The sequence below is a fragment of the Carcharodon carcharias genome, chromosome 25 (assembly GCF_017639515.1).
Source record: "Carcharodon carcharias isolate sCarCar2 chromosome 25, sCarCar2.pri, whole genome shotgun sequence".
NCBI classification, from domain to species: domain Eukaryota; kingdom Metazoa; phylum Chordata; class Chondrichthyes; order Lamniformes; family Lamnidae; genus Carcharodon; species Carcharodon carcharias.
Window position 1 is genome coordinate 5,146,659 of NC_054491.1, and position 16,954 is coordinate 5,163,612.

At 42.3% G+C, this 16,954-nt stretch overlaps 1 protein-coding gene across 1 annotated transcript in view; it reads left to right on the top strand.

Moving 5' to 3' along the window:
• The first annotated feature begins 708 nt into the window (after positions 1–708).
• The window catches only part of LOC121269606 (vacuolar protein sorting-associated protein 26B-like), a 40,356-nt gene continuing 24,110 nt past the window's right edge, over positions 709–16,954 (top strand). Inside the window, exon 1 of the mRNA XM_041174307.1 lies at positions 709–1,128. Within this exon, the coding sequence (XP_041030241.1) occupies positions 906–1,128 (223 nt within the window). The 5' untranslated portion in view covers positions 709–905. The remainder of the gene's footprint in view (positions 1,129–16,954) is intronic.

Here is a 16,954-nt window from a genome sequence, read left to right on the forward strand (position 1 = left end):
CCCCCCACCCCCACCCCCACCCCCATGCCGGCCGGCGCAAAAGGGGATTATAAAAAACTGAAATATTATAATTTTTTTTTTAATCACTGCGTTTACATTTATGGAAAGCTTTAAATTGCTATCTGAAGCCTAATTTGTTTTTTTTTTAAGTTATTTTCTCAGCGGCGGCGCGCGGCCGTTATTGCGCGTGCGCGGTTGGGCGGGTTCGTTTCCAGGCTTTTGTCAGTTGGAATTACAAATATTCAAATGGGCAGCGGGTACTTCCTTTTGGGTGGTTTATTGGATTGAGTCTTTAATTTGTTTCCCAGTGAATTCTGGTCTCTCGTCATCCTGACGCTATATAAAGTTTTGACAAAAAAAAAAGGATTATTTAAGTCCAAGATTGGGGAAGAAGGGTCAAAATTTCACATAAATACGTTTCCTTCACTCTGAATTGAAATTTAGGTTTGTTATTTTTTTTTTAAAAAAAAAAATGAGAGTTAAATGTAATTTTAATTGGAGGGGTTGGTGGTGAAGAAATATGAGGTCACGTGACATCCAGGCTGGCGCGTGCGCCTCATGCAGGGGCGGGCGGAGGGGCGCATGCGCGCTGAGGGCGAGGGCGAAGTTGCTGCAGAGACACCGAAACAGGAAAAGGATCCAAGCAGCCTTGCAACCCACTTGGGCTGTGGTGGTGGGGGGGGGGTGGTGGTGGTGGTGGTGGGGTGGGGGGAAGAGGTTTGTACAGGGTCCAGGTCCAGCAGTGTGTTTTATTCCGGGACGAGACAGGGGCTTCGGGTCCACCCTACGTTTCCTTTCTTTTTTTTAAATTCCATTTTGAAAGCAAAGGAAAGAGAGAGAGAGACAGAGAGAGACAGAGAGAAAGAGGAGAAAAAAAAACAACAACAACAACAACAACAACAAAAATGAGCTTTTTCAGTTTTGGGCAAAGTGCAGAAATTGACGTTTTGCTGAATGACGCCGAGACCCGCAAAAGAGTGGAGCACAAGACAGAGGACGGGAAGAAGGATAAGTACTACCTGTTCTACGATGGGGAGACCGTCTCCGGGAAACTGAACGTCACTCTGAAAAACCCCGGGAAAAGGCTAGAACACCAAGGGATTAAAATCGAGTTCATAGGGCAGATCGGTAGGTAGCCACTCAGGCCCGAGTGCGAGGGGCAGTGTGGAATTTGTTCTTGGAATTATGGAAGGTTGACCAGCCGGAGTCGTCGTTGCTTCATTTGCCGAGCGCATTTGAACTGCTGGGGAGGCGGGTCTTTCCCCCTCCACCCCTTTCCCCCCCCCCCCCCCCCCCCCCACTCCACCCCTCCACCCCAACTGGGCCCTTCATGACATGCTGCCCGACCATGGCGACGTCGAATCTGTCACCAGAAAGACGTTTTGCCCCCTCTTTTCGTCGCTGTAAATATAACATTAGGCACCAGCCTTAGAGGTTCACTCACCCCGCCTGCGTTCGTTAATTCCACTTGCGGTCATCACTGTTTTTGAGCCCACACTCATCTGTCTGTCCAGCAGTTTATTATTTTGTTTTTTTTTTTAAGCGTTAAAACGCCCTAAGGCATTTCGATTTCAGAGCCAAGTAGCAGGGACATTAAAGTGTCTCGATGCTGCCAGGCCGGCTGAGTTTTTCCAGGTAATTCTGTTTTTGTTTTTGGCAACATTAAAGTAGTTGGCTAACCCAGAGGTTGACTTTGTAAGGAGGCTTTCGAAGCTGGGGTGGCCTAATGTAAGAAAGAGAGAAATTTGCAAAAGGCTGCCAGAAAACCGGGGGTGAGTTGACTGAAGGTTCTGCATCCCATGGTAGGGAGTGAGAAATGTTTAACGAGAGCTGCCAGAAGGGATGTAAATCTGGAGTAATTTGAAGAGGTGGATGGAGTGAGTCTGGAAGTGTTTGAAGATGAGGTTTTGTACTTTATGTATAATGGAACCTTTATAAATCACTTATATCTTTTTAAAGTAGGCACATTACAGGACCGTTATAAAGTAACATTTGACACCTACCCATGTAAGAAGGTATTAGGGGAGATGATTTTTGAACAGGATATATTGAGTGAGCGGTTAGCAAAGCATATAGGATCTTGGGCTTCATAAATAGAAGTATTGAGTACAAAAGCTCTGGTTTTATAAAGCTCTGGTTAGGCCCTAACTAGAGAATTTCATCTAGTTCTGGTCACCACACTTCAGAAAAGATGTGAAGATCCTTGAGAGATACAGAGGAAATTTACCAGAAAGGCTCCAGGGATGGGGATTTTAGTTAAAAGGTTTAGTTGGTAAGGCTTGGGTCGTTCTGCTTGGAGCAAAGAAGATTGAGGTACGATTTGATAGAAGAATACAAGATTACAACCGGCTTAGTTAAGGTAGACAAGGAAAAACTCTCCCCATTAGCTGATCGTGGAAGGACTAGGGGACACGTTTAAGCTTTTGAGCAAGAGATGCAGGGAATGTGAGGAAGAACTTTTTTATGCAGTGAGTGGTAATGATCTGAAAGCTGCTGGTGGAAGGGGAATCAATCAATGATTTCAAAAGGAAATTGGTAGAGCACTTGAGGGAAATTAACTTGCAGAGCCATAGGGCAATCAGACTGGCTAGATTGCTTTGTGGGGAGCAGGCATAGACTCGCTGAGCCAAATGGCAGCCTCCTGCGATGTAAGTGACTCTGACTTTATGATGAAAAGCTTGCCCTTGGAGGTATGTTTTAAGGACTGTCTTAAAAGGAGGAAAGAGAGGTGGAGAATTTCATGGAGGAAATTCCATCACTGAGGGCTTTGGCAACTGAAGCCATGGCCACTGATGCTGGAATGATTTAAATTGGGGATGTGTAAGAACCCAGAATTAGAGGAGCTTAGATATTTTGGAGGGCTTTTTGGGTGGAGAAGATTACAGAGGTAGACAGGTGCATTTTGTGCAGAAATTTGAAAATAAGGATAAAAAATTAAAATTGAGCTATTGCTTAATTCAGATCTAATGCAAGTTAACATGCACATGGTGATGAGTGAATGGAACTTTGAGAGTTAGAACATGGGCAGCGGCGCTTTGGATGACCTCATACTTAGAGGGCAGAACATTTGGGCAGCCAGGAGTGCATTGGAATTGTTAAGCCTAGAGGTAGCAAAGGAATGGATGAGTGTTTCAGCAGCTGGTGAGCTGAAGTGGGCTAGATTTGGGCAGTGTTAGAGGTAAAATTAGGCATTCTGAGTGATGGCATTGTTATGACACAGAAATTGGTAAAGGCTGAGTTCTTTAAGTCTCGGAGGGAAACTTGAACAACTGCCATAACCTATATAGCGTCTCCCAGCCAGATGGAATATTTCACCCATTCTTTTGAATGGCTTATTTAAAAATGCAAATTGCCTCCTTGACATCTATGTTTCTAAACTTCTCCATGTTTATCTAATTACCATTTCAAACCTACTTCTTTCTATACATCAAAGCAGCCAGACTACATGGCTTTAATCCAATGAAGACACACACACACCACTAAACTCTATTTAAAAAATAATAATTCCCAATAACATTATAGACATTAACATTGCTATATGGTTGGAAGCTCTTCTTGCGGGGTCAAATGTGACATCAAGTTTACAAACATTCTGGTTCAGCCTCAGAGTTGCCAGGGAAAGGGATTGAGTCAGTGGATAGGGAACAGAGTTTGTAGCAGGGACTGAAGACACTGGCTTCTGTCTTAATATTTAGTTAAATATTAAATATTTAATATTTAATTTTCTGCTCATCGAGTACTGGATGTCAGACAAGCAATCGGACAGCTTAAGAGACATTGGAAGAATAGAGAGAGTTGGTGGCGAGGTAGAACTGGATGTCATCAGCGTACATGTAGAAACTGAAATTTTGTTTTCAGATGATATTGTCAAGCAGCAGCATGTAGATAAGAAACCAAAAGGGGCCGAGGATGGATCCTTGGGTGACACCAGAGATAACAGTATGGAACAGAAAGGGAAGCCATTGCAAGTGATTTTCTGGTGACTACTAGACAAGAATGGAGCTGAGTTCCATTCCTTGGGGCCGTCCCACTAAGATGGACAATATTGTCGCATTAATGGAGGATAGTGTGATCAACTAAGGCAAAGACTCTGTGTAGACAGGTTGAGAAGACATGGAAGGATAGCTTACCTTTGTCACTGTCACATAGGATGTAATTTGTGACTGATACGAGCTGTTTTGGTACTGTGGCAGATATGTGATTGGAGGGAATCAGACGTAGCCCTCAGCTGGAGTATTGCATCCATGTAGAATTTTTTTATGTATATAGTCATTTGGTAGTACAGAACTTGAGTATTGCTGAATAAAGAGACATGCCTAAGCTTTTCATCTTGCACGCATCAGGACACTCCGCAAGAATAAAAATCTAAGGGGAAAGCAACAATTTATACTGTATATGAAGAGAGTGCTGATTGGTTGCCAAGTGGCGATGCCATGGAGAATGCACCAGTGATGGTAACTGACAGTTAATCGCCAAGCATTGTTTGAAAGTTAAACCAGGCAGCTTGACCCGGATTGGTCAAGGTATTGCCCTGGGGAATGAGTCAGCAAATGGCTGTCATTTATTTTGTTTTCCTGAAACAGGCTCAATATGTGTACGTGTTCTTTCTATCTGCAAAGAACAGGGCCCTGTGTATTAATATATGTAGCTTCCAGTACAAACACATGTGCCACACTGTGAGCCCCACTGATGATCTTAAATTGATTGTCGGCATAATTCTTAGCACATTGAGGATTATTTGGCAAATATTGACCAATCACAGAATCCCATCTAATGTTGGACACTATGTTTTGAGTTTTGCAAGCATGGGTGGATGAGTACGGTCTATATCCTACCCATTGAGAACAGCAGCTGAGACATGCCATTTGATACAATCCGCCAGCCTTTAGGATGTACAACCACCATACCAAGCATCATACTGGCACTGCAATTCATATACCACATTACTTGTTTGTATGACAGACAGAATGTCTTTTTGGCTTGATGGCAGCATCCTATTAGTGGCAAATACTGCTTGTGTTACTACTGCATAGTAGCCGTGTGAAATAGCTAGCTTCATCTGTTGCTCAAATTTTTGAGATACCCTTCCAGGGTAATCTGAGGTACAGTGGGCACTTTTCATGGCCAAAAGTGACGGCCTTCTGCCCGTTCATGATTTTGCGTGATATACAGGGTGAAATGATCTGATCAGGGTAGCCATCATCCTACAGGATGCCTTTGATGTGCCCTAATATAATACTATATTTGAAAAGGAAAAATATTGCAGGACTATGGAGATAGAGCAGGAGAGTGGTACTAATTGAATAGTTCTTCCAAAGGCACAGACATGATGGGCTGAATGACGACATGTGTCATATGAATCTGTGAAGAAATGGCATGGAATGTAAGGGCATGGAATTTTGAGAGGATTAGGATATAAGCAGAAGAGTCTTGTATGAGTTGAAGTTTATGATGGGTTTTGACTCAGTTAATTCCTGCAGAGTGGTTAACTCCGCATCTGATTCATTCGGGAAGGTATAAATAGATGTGTAGGCACTGAGATGACACATGATCTCTGCACTGAAGAGAAAATGCCAAGTTCAAAATTGGGAACCAACTTACTTTAAAAAGTTAGTAGAACAATAGACATTTTCTAAGAAGCTTACTTTTAATTCATAACGGATTAAAATAAAATCTGCCCAGTGATATACATTTGGATCCTGAGAAAACCATTTCTTGTTCCCAGATTCAGTATAGCTAATGTGATTAAGATTTTGAAATTGGTTTGCTCACGTAATGAGAGATTTTGCTGAACTCTCAACCTGTACAAGATCCCCTCACAGCCACACATCATCCTGACTGGGAAATATATCACCGCTCCTTCACTGTCGCTGGGTCAAAATCCTGGAACTCCCTCCCTAACAGCGCTGTGGATGTACCTACACCACAGTGACTGCAGCGGTTTAAGAAGGCAGCTCACCGCCACCTTCTCAAGGGTAATTAGGGATGGGCAATAAATGCTGCCCCAGCTAACGAAGCCCACATCCCGTGAATGAGTAAAACAAAAATGATTATGATAGAACAGTACTGCAAGAACTTCGAGAAACTAAATCAGACCTCATGCTTTTAAGAGAAACAAAGCTGAATTTCCTCAACATGAAGTATCAATACAAAATATCTGCATAAAATACCAGCCACATTCTATGTAAGTGTTATTTTTTGTACACAGAATTTAAGGTTGCCCCTTATGGATTGCGGCAGAGTTATTGGTGAATTCTTTCAAACACGCAAGAACCACATCTTTTGGTATCTTGGTTGCAAATGTTTCTGTCATTATTGGGCTCTTGGCAACATAGCCTACAGTCACGACACCTAACTTTTTTTATAGTTGCTGTCGATTGGTAGTTATGCGCCAATATACAAATCCAAAAACAACAGCTCTGTATTGACATAATGTCAGTTATGTTAACTGTGCTTATTTTTGGTTGAAAAACTCTGGCACCAAAAGTGTAAGCATTGGGATATATGCCAATTTTTTCACCACTGGCTGCAGTGGAATATGTAAAAGCACCAACATCTTGTTTAAATGGCATCAAAGACTTATATTTTAATGAGGACTGTGAATTATTGATAGATTTTCTGAATCTTCTGTCTACACTTGATAGATGAGGGTGTCATGGAAATGTAAATGGGAGAGGAGTAGCAGAAGAGTGGGGCAGTGATGATTCTCCCAAATCAGAATTGCAAAGTACATGCATTTTTACTTGCATTTTTAACCTGAAATATTGTTTATCTCCACATTATTGGAATGCTGCCTTCTACATGGTGCTGTTGGCAATAAACCTGGTAATGCTGTATTCAAAGGCCATGTGCTTCACCAGTACAGGTGGTTTGCTAAGTAATTTTCCAGCTGTTTGGTGTACATATAATAGATTATAAAGACAAACTCCCGCCCTGTGTCTGGTGAAGGAAGGACAGCAAAGTACATAGTCGTGGACCATAAAAAAGCTGCAGATGCAGTGTTTCTATTCCTCTATTTCTGTGGAGCCTGTCCCACAAAATAAACAAGGCAAATTCTAAACTTGGGAACTGACGACAGAACCACTTTAAAATAGTCCTGCAACTTCCTGGGTACTGATTCAACTGCAAATTTAAAATGTTTCAGTTGATCCTAGTTTGTTAATTAATAGAATGTCATGACAGTTTAAGCTGCGGGGTTCTCTATTGAAAAAGTGTACATTTTTTAACTTGTGATTTTTAGACTGCCTTGGAAGGCACATGATCTGTTGTACATTAGTCATTCAGTCATAAAGTTCACTATGAAGTAATTGTATGAGACAGTAAAAGCCAATGAAGCTGAATAAGCACAGAGACAATTTGCAAAGTAGATTATAGCAAGAATGTCACTAATGGATATTATTGCTATCATTCATTCTAAACAGAGAAATGTTTTGATTGTATGTAATGTGAAGGATTCCAGAACTAGTGGTTACAATTATCTCACACAATGCATTTAACCAAACTTCTGCACTGGTTATTTGAAAGTTCCTGAGCTAATATGCTGCAGTGTGCTTTTTTTTAAACCAAACTTATGGTGGAAAAAGCCCACTGATAATCAGTCATAATCTTTACTGAAGCCAAGTGTCCCACTCAATACAATAGTTTATGGTATTGAAGGCTTGATTGATAGACTGAGCTTCAAGAATTACTTGTAAACACATGGTCATTTTACATCTTTTAAGTACTGATGAACCCTGATCATGCAGCATTTTGATGTACGTCTGTGATTTATTGTTGAGTTTCTAAACTTGGTGAAACAAACGTCAGTCCTAGGCAGACCACAAGTACTGGAAGAGATTCTGCGATGCTCTGAGATCTGTTTACAGGTCCCACTGTACTGATTCATCACCAATCCTCGGTGTGACAGGTTAGCACTGCTCATGGAGCCCAAATTCTAGAAAGACGAGTAGAGCACTTTAACCACATCCTCAGTGGGCCTTCATCCATCAATGAACAAGCAATCAACAGAAGAACATAGGAAACACAAGCAGGAGTAGGCCATTTGGTCCCTTGAACTGCTCTGCCATTCAGTAAGATCATGACTGATCTGATTAAGGCCTTAATTTCTCTTTCCTGTCTGCCCCCTATAACTCTTGACTTCCTTGTCTATCAAAAATTTGTTTCACTCAGCCTTGAATATACTCAATGACCCAGCCTCCACAGCTCACTGAGGAAAAGAATTCCAAACACTTAACAGTTGTGAGAGAAGAAATTCCTCCTCCATCTTAAATGGGAGACCTGTTATTCTGAAACGACGTCCTCTATTTCTAGATTCTCTAGGAGCAGAAACACCCTTTCAGCATCTACACTGTCAAGCTCATCATGATCCTTTGTTTCAATAAGATCACCTCTCATTCTTCTAAACTCCAATGAGTACAGGCCCAAACTGCTCAACCTTTCTTCACATACCCCTCATCCCAGGAATCAGCCTAGTGAACATCTCTGAACTGCCTCTAATGCAAGTTTGTCCCTCCTTAAATAAGGTGACCAAAACTTCACGCAGTATTCCTAGGTATTGCCTCACCAATGTCCTGTATAGCTGTAGTAAGACTTTCCTATTTTTATATTTCATCCCCTTTGCAATGAAGGCTAACCATCTGTCGCTTGTTCATGTTGTTCTTTCCAGAGTGCCTACCCTTGTCCTGCCATTATCACATTCTGCTGTCCTACCTTAATACCACCACTAGCACCTCCTTTAGCCAGTATCACTATCATTAACACCCCTTTGTCCTTTTGTCTATGACATCTCATAATCTCTACTTTGCCTCCGCCTATCACTGGCCTTTTATCCAGTTTCACCTGCTTCACCCCCTCCCCCTTAAATAGTATAAATTTCATTACATTTTACTTCTCTTTAGCTCTGAAGAAATCATAAGGACTCAAAACATTAACTGTTTTATTTTCTCAACAATGTTGTTAGACCTGAGTTTTTCCAGCATTTTCTGTTTTTGTTTCAGATTTCTAGCATCCGCAGTATTTTGCTTTTATCTAACAATCTGTTTGCCTTCCTGATTACTTCTGTACCTGCATGCTGACTTTTGTGATTCATGTAGAAGGACACCAGGTCCCTCTGAATTCTGCATGTCTCTCTATTTAAATAATATTCTGCTTTCTATTCTTTCTGCCAAAGTGGGCAACCTCATGTTTTCCTGCATTATACTCCATCTGCCGTTTTTTTTTGCCCCAGTCACTTAACCAATCTGTATCACTTTTCAGACATTTTTTTTATCCTACTCACAATTTGCTTTTCCTACCATAAGACATAGGAGCAGAGGTAGGCCATTCAGCTCATTGAGTCTGCTCCACCATTCAATGAGATCATGGCTGATCTGATAATCCTCAACCCCATGTTCCTGCCTTTTCCCCATAACCCTTGATTCCCTTACTGATTAAAAATCTGTCTATCTCAGTCTCGAATATATTTAACGACCAGCCCTCTGCGGTAAAGAATTCCACAGATTGACTACCCTCTGAGAGAAGAAATTCCTCCTCATCTCTGTTTTAAGTGATTGCCCCCTTACTCTGAGATTATGCCGTCTAGTCCTAGATTCTCCCACAAGGGGAAACAACTTCTCAGCATCTACCGTGTCAAGCCCCCTAAGAAATTTATATGTTTCAATAAGGTCGCCTCTCATTCTTCTAAACTCCAATGAGTACAGGCCCAATGACTACTAAACCTCTCCTCGTAAGAAAATCCCTCCATCCCCGGAATCAACCTAGTGAACCTTCTCTGGACTGCCTTCAATGTCAGTATATCTTTCCTTAGATAAGGGGACCAAAACTGTTTACAGTATTCTAAGTGTGGTCTAACTAGCGCCTTGTATAGTTTTAGCAAGACTTCCCTATTTTTATACTCCATTCCCTTTGACATAAAGGTCAACATTCCACTTGCCTTCCCTATTACCTGCTGAACTTATATGCTAGCATTTTGGGATTCATGCACTAGGACCCCCAAACCCCTCTGTATTGCAGCTTTCTGCAGTCTTTCTCCATTTAAATAATATTCAGCTCCTCTATTCTTCCTGCTAAAATGCATAATCTCACACTTTCCCACATTATATCCCTTCTGCCAGCTTTTTGCCCACTCACTTAACTTGTCTATATCCCTCTGTAGACTTTGTGTCATCCTCACCACTTGCCTTCCCAACTATTTTTGTGTCATTTGCAGACTTGGCGATAGTACATTCATTTCCTCATCCAAGTCATTAATATACATTGTAAATAAAAGTGGCCCCAGCACTGATCCCTGTGGCAGGAGGCAAGAGATGGGGAATCAGGGTGTCCAGGGATGCGGTGGCATGGTGGTATTTTCACTGGGCTGGTAATCCAGTGACTCAGGATAATGCTCCGGGGACCTGGGTTCGAACCCCACTACGACAGATGGTGGAATTTGAATTCAATAAAAATCTGGAATTAAAAGTCTAATGACCATGAAACCATTGCCGATTGTCATAAAAACCCATCTCGTTCACTAATGTCCTTTTAGGGAAGGAAATCTGCTGTCCTTACCTGGTCTGGTTTACATGTGACACCAGATCCACAATAATGAGGTTGACTCTTAAATGCCCTCTGCATAAGGGCACTTGGGAATGGGCAATATATGCTGACCTAGCCAGTGACACCGATATCCCATGAACAAAAATTAAAAAAAAACTCCCCTATTTACAGCTTGCCATTCTGAAAATGTGCCCAGCCCCCCCCCCCCACCCTCCCATATCCACCAACACCCTGGGCTCTTATCTTATTAAGTAGCCTTATGTGCGGTACCTTATTGAGCGCCTTTTGGAAATTCGAATATATTACATCTGTTTCCCCTTTATCTATCTTGCTTGTTATCTCCTCAAAAAATTCTAATAAATTTGTCAGGCATGATTTCCCCTTCATGAAGCCATGCTGACTCTGTTTGATTAGATTATGCATTTCTAAATGCTCTGCTATTACATTCTTTATAATAGACTCCAACCTTTCCCAATGACGGATGTTAAGCTAACAGGCCTATAGTTACCTGTTTCTTGTCTCCCTCTCTTTTTGAATAAGGGTGTTACATTGGTAGTTTTCTAATCCTCTGGGACTTTTCCAGAATCTAAGGACTCTTGGAAGATTACTACCAGTGCATCCACTATCTCTGCAACTATTTCCTTCAATATCCTAGGATGCAACCCATCAAGTCCAGGTAATTTATTGGCCTTCAGCCCCATTAGTTTCCCTAGTACTTTTTCTCTAAAGATAGTTATTGTATTTATTTCCTCCCCGCACTTTTGCCCCATGATTTGGTATTTTTGGTATGCTATTAGTGTATTTTACCTTGAAGACTGATGCAAAGTATTTATTCGGCTTCTCTGCCATTTCCTGGTTCCCCATTATTATTTCCCCAGTCTCATTCTCTAAGGGGCCTATAGTGACTTAGGCCTCTCTTCCTTTTTATATATTTAAAGAAGGTCTTGCTGTCCGTTTTTATATTACTTGCTAGTTTACCCTCAAAGTTTATTTTCTCCCTCTTTCTTTGTCATCTTCTGTTGGTTTTTAAAACTTTCTCAATGATCTTATTTACCACTAATCTTTGCCACATTGTATTTTTTCTCTTTCACTTTGATAAGATCCTTAACTTCCTTGGTTATCCCCTTCCTACAATCCTTCCTCACTGGGATGTGTCTTTGTTGTGAGTCATTAACTATTTTCTTAAACATCTGCCATTGTTCATCAACTGCCTTTTTTGCTAAACTCCTTTCCCAGTCCACTGCAGCCAACTCTGCCCTCATTCTTTTGTAATTACCCTTATTTAAGTTTAACACAGATGTTTCCGAACTAAGTTTCTCACTGTCAAACTGAGTGTAAATTCCACCATGTTATGGTCACTATTTCCTAGGGGATTTTTTACTCTGAGATCATTTATTAAACCTGCCTCATTACATATTACCAGATCCAAAATAGCCTGATCCCTGGTTGGGTGCACAACATATTGTTCTTGGAAACTGTCCCAAATACACTCTATGAATTTATGTTCGTGGCTATGTCTCTCCATTTGATTTTCTCAATCTACATACCTTTGTATCACCATTAATTTTGGCTATGATACAGTCAGTCCCTTCAGCCAAGTCATTAACATAGACCTATGTGGCACTCGACTGGTTGCAGTTTGCCATCCTGAAAATAACCCATTTATAGAGGAAAATCTCTAGAAAAACTCTGTTTTCTGTTAGCCAATCCTCTATCCCTGCTAAACTATCTGTCCTGACACCATAAGCTCTTATCTCATGTTGTAACTTTTTATGTGGCACCTTATTGAATGCCTTTTGGAAATCCAAATACACTACATCTGTTGCTTCCTCTTTATGCATGCTGCTTATTACATCCTCAAGAATTATAATAAATTTGTCAAACATAATTTCCCTTTCACAAAACTATTCTGACTCTGCCTCATTTATTATGATTTTCCAGATGTCCTGCTACTCTCTCTTCAACAATGGATTTGAGGGTTGATTGAACAGGTTGGCATCAACTGCCTTCTTGAATATCTACCCACGGTGTTAGAAACAACAAACACAATCAAATTCCTGACTCAAGGCAAAGCTCCAGGCTGCTGCTATCCCAGCTGAGCTTACAAGACTGGAGGTCAATGCCTGGTCAAGAAGCTCACTGAACTTTTTCAGTTGTGTTGGAGCAAGGAACCATCCTGCAAGAATACAAAGATGCCTCCATTGTCCACCTGTACAAGCAGAAAAGAATTTGTCAATCCTGTGACAATCAGTAAGGGATTTCACTGTCCATCGCCAGCAAAATCTTCAGAATCCTTCTTAGTGCAATCCTTCTTAATCCACTTAGTGCAACACCTTGACTGAGATCTACTGCCAGAGAGTGGATGCAGTTTCAGAAAAGGTTGAAGGATCACTGATTTGGTGTTTGCAGTTAGACAGCTCCAGGAGAAATGTCAAGAACAGAACAAGGACCTCGAAACAACATTTGTTGACCTGAGCACAAACCTTTGACACAGTCACCCCTGAGGGCCTTTGGAAGGTGATGGAGAAATTAAGCTGCCCTGAGAAATTTATCACAATGGTTTAATCGTTCCAGAATGGCATGCTTGCTTTTATCCTAGATAATGCTGAGTCTTCTGGCCCATTCCTGGTCACTGAAGGAGTTTAACAGAGCTGCGTGCAAGCACTAATCCTCTTCAACGTGTTTTTCTGCATCGTGTGCTCCGATGCCTTGAGGATCGCCATCCTGGAATCAAAATCGGGTATCGCATGAATGGGAAGCTGCTTAATCTGAGATGACTTCAGGCAAAGGCGAAGTTCTCCAAGGACGTGTTTTGTGATTTCCTGTTTGCTGATAACCGTGCACTAGTTCCTGGTTCAGAGCTGGGCATGCAATGTGGCATGGACTTGTTCTCCAATGCTTGTGACAACTTCAGCCAATCAGCAAGAAGAAAGCTTAAGTAATGTACCAGCCTCCTCTGGAAAGCCCTATCTTGGGCTAAAGGTTTTGGTCCATGGCCAGAACCTGTCAGCAATGGATATGTTCACTTAATTTGGCAGCACACTCTCTCTTGAGCTGTCTATATTGATGATAAGACACATGCAAAAATTACCAAAACAATTGTAGCCTTCAGCAGACTTTGAACACCAGTCTGGGAACAAAGTAGTGTAAGTCTGCTTACCAAACTGAAAGTCTATAGAGCAATAGTCCAGCCCACTCTGCTCTATGCATGTGAGACCTGGACTGTGTGCCAGTATCTTGCCAAGAAGTTGAACCACTTGCACTTTGAGCTGCCTTCAGAAGCTTCTGAAGATCAGGTGGCAGGACAAAATACCAGACAGAGTTGCTCACCCAAGCTGGCATCCTGAACATCCACAGTCACAACTGAGTTAAGCTGGTCATGTAGCCAGAATGCCTGATGCTCATTCATTCACCAAATCATATGTTCTTTGGAGAGCTTGAGTCGGATGCGCGCTCGTAGCAACAAAAGGAAGCACTCCAAGAACACCGAAGGCTTCACTTAGGAGTTTTGATATCGACTTTGAGTCCTGGGAAGGTCAATGCTGACGTCCTGAGAGTCGAAAGCAACAGCGGGCAGGTGAAAGGTGATGGAGGTGTGATGATGTTGGATGGCAGGTCATTGATGACGGAAGTACAAGCGTGCTAGTGGAGGGGGCGGACAGGGGCAGATTGACATTCATGGGGGCAGCTCTAGGATCAATGCAAGTTGAGCAAGGGTGATGATGAGTAGCTTGAGGGTCAGCGAAGTCAGGACAAGGGTGATGGAGTGAGGCTTGAGGCTGATGGAGGGAGGGTCAAAGGTGACTGAGAGAGGATGCAGGGTGACAGCTTCAAGCTCCAGGGTCAAAGTGTGAAGATAACGGCACCTGGAGCAACTAAATAAAAAATGGTGTGGCCTCCTTTGGAAACATATCAGGCAGAGAGAAAATAAACTGAGAGGAATTCCTGAGCCAGCAACTCATCCAAAACTCATTTGTCTGCAGTATCCTTTCCTATTTGCAGCAGAATCTTCTGGGCATGAATCGGCCTTAGTAGTCACCTACACACTCACCAGAACCCAACCAAACACCCCAAGTGATGAACGTGGTCATCCTCCCCTCAAAGGACAAACAAGAATTTGGTTGGAGCAGATTTTTTTCAATTTGGGTTCACAAAGTGTCTTTTATTGATTACTCTGTACATATGTGAAACTTATCTGCCTAGAGCAAGATACACCTTCAACTTCTCCTTTTGCCATCTATAGGGGTCTCGAGTCTTGATACTGCAAATGTTCTTCAGTACCAGTAAACAGTTAAATGCCTTGTTTTCTGCTGTGGACAATTTATTAATATGATTCTAGCAGCAAAGTTGTTGTTGTCTTAATAGTTGACCTTCTGCTTATACTAACCTGGCTTGAAGCTCAAACCTTGGAACTCAATAACGAGAAGATGTGATTGATTACCACCTTCTAATTGTTCCTGTGAGACAGTTTTTCCAAAATTCACATCTGAATAATCTGTACACCATCTGCTTCAATGGAAAGTCCTTGCAACCTTTGACTTATAAAAGCATGAGTTTGGAACTCTGTCATGCTCTGCTTGATTCGGTCGAGGAAGGGGAATAAATTTTAAAAAATCAAATCCATTAATATTGCCTAGCAAGTCCTAAATTGCTTATTTCTTACTCTTTCCCTGAAATTTATTTGCAGTATAAAATGCTTTTTGGAAAGCAATCCTCTCTACACTTCCTGGACAAATGGGTTGAAATTTTACAATATTGATATGAGCACTTGGACATATTCATACAGCATTTATTTGTGTACTTTTTAAAAGGTATGAACTGTTTAGCATCCATTCAGATATTGCACGGCACAGTTTCTTATTCTTTTTTTCATTTATGGGATATGGGCATCGTTGGCTAGGCCAGCATATATTGCCCATCTCCAGTTGCCATTGAGAAGATGGTGAACTGCCTTCTTGAACTGCAGCAGTTCATGTGCTGTAGGTACACCCACAGTACTGTTTGGGAGATCGATCCAGGATTTTAACCCAGTGACAGTGAGGGAACAATGATGTATTTCCAAGTTAAGTGGCTTGGAGGGGAACTACCAGGCGGTGGTGTTCCCACCTATCTGCTGCCCTTGTCCTTCTAGATCGTAGTGATCATGGGTTTGGAAGGTGCTGTCTAAGGAGGCTTTGAGAATTCCTGCAGTGCATCTTGTAGATGTTGCACACTGCTTCCACTGTGCATTGGTGGTGCAGGGAATGAATGTTTGTGGATGGGCTGCCAATCAAGCCATCTGCTTTGCCCTGGATGATATCCTGGGCGATGGTTAGATTCTCTCTTGTTGGAGATGGTCATTGCCTGGTACTTGTTTGGTGTGAATGTTACTTGCCACTTATCAGCCCTTGCCTGGATATTTTCCCGGTCTTGGTTCATTTGGACCTGGACTGCTTCAGTGTCTGAATAGTCATGAATGGTGTTTAAAGTTATGCAATCATCAGCAAACATTCCCACTTCTGACCTTCTGATGGAAGGAAGGTCATTGATGAAGCAGCTGAAGATGTTTGGGCCGAGGACAGCTACCCAGAGGAACTCCTACAGTGATGTCCTGGAACTGAGAAGATTGAGCTCCAACTACCACAACCAGGAGAAAGCATTTGACCAAGTATGGCTTCAAGGAGCCCTGGCAAAACCAGAATCTATGGGAATCAAGGGGAAAACTCTCCGCTGGTTGAAGTCATACCTAGCACAAAAGGAAGGTGGTTGTGGTAGTTGTCCACCACCATTCATGACTGGATGTTGCAGGACTGCAGAGTTTAGATCTCATCCGTTGATTGTGGAATCGCTTAGCTCTGTTTATCGCTTGCTGTTTAGGCTGTTTGGCATCTAAGTAGTCCTGTGTTGTTTGTAGCTTCACCAGGTTGACACCTAATTTTTAGTTATACCAGGAGCAGCACCAAGCATGCCCTCCTGCACTCTTCATTGAACCAGGCTTGATGCCATGGTTTGGTGGTAATGGTAAAGTGGGGGGATATGCCGGGCCATGAGGTTACATGTTGTGTGAGTGCAATTCTGCTGCTGCTGATGGCCCACAGTGCCTCACGGTTGCCCAGTCTTGAGTTGCTCGATCTGTTCGAAATCTGTCCCATTCAATACAGTGGTAGTGCCACACAACACTGTCGATGGTACCCTCATTGTGATGACCGGGGCTTTGTCTCCACGAGGACTGTAAAGTGGGCACTCCTGCCGATACTGTTATGGACAGGTGCATCTGTGGCTGGCAGGCAGGCTGGTGAGGATGTTGTTGGTTCCCTCACCACCGCAGACCCAGCTTAGCAGCTATGTCATTTAAGACTTGGCCAGCTTAGTCTGCATTGATGCGACCAAAATCCCCCACATTTAAATTGAAATTTCACCAGTCTGGGGGGAAGGTATA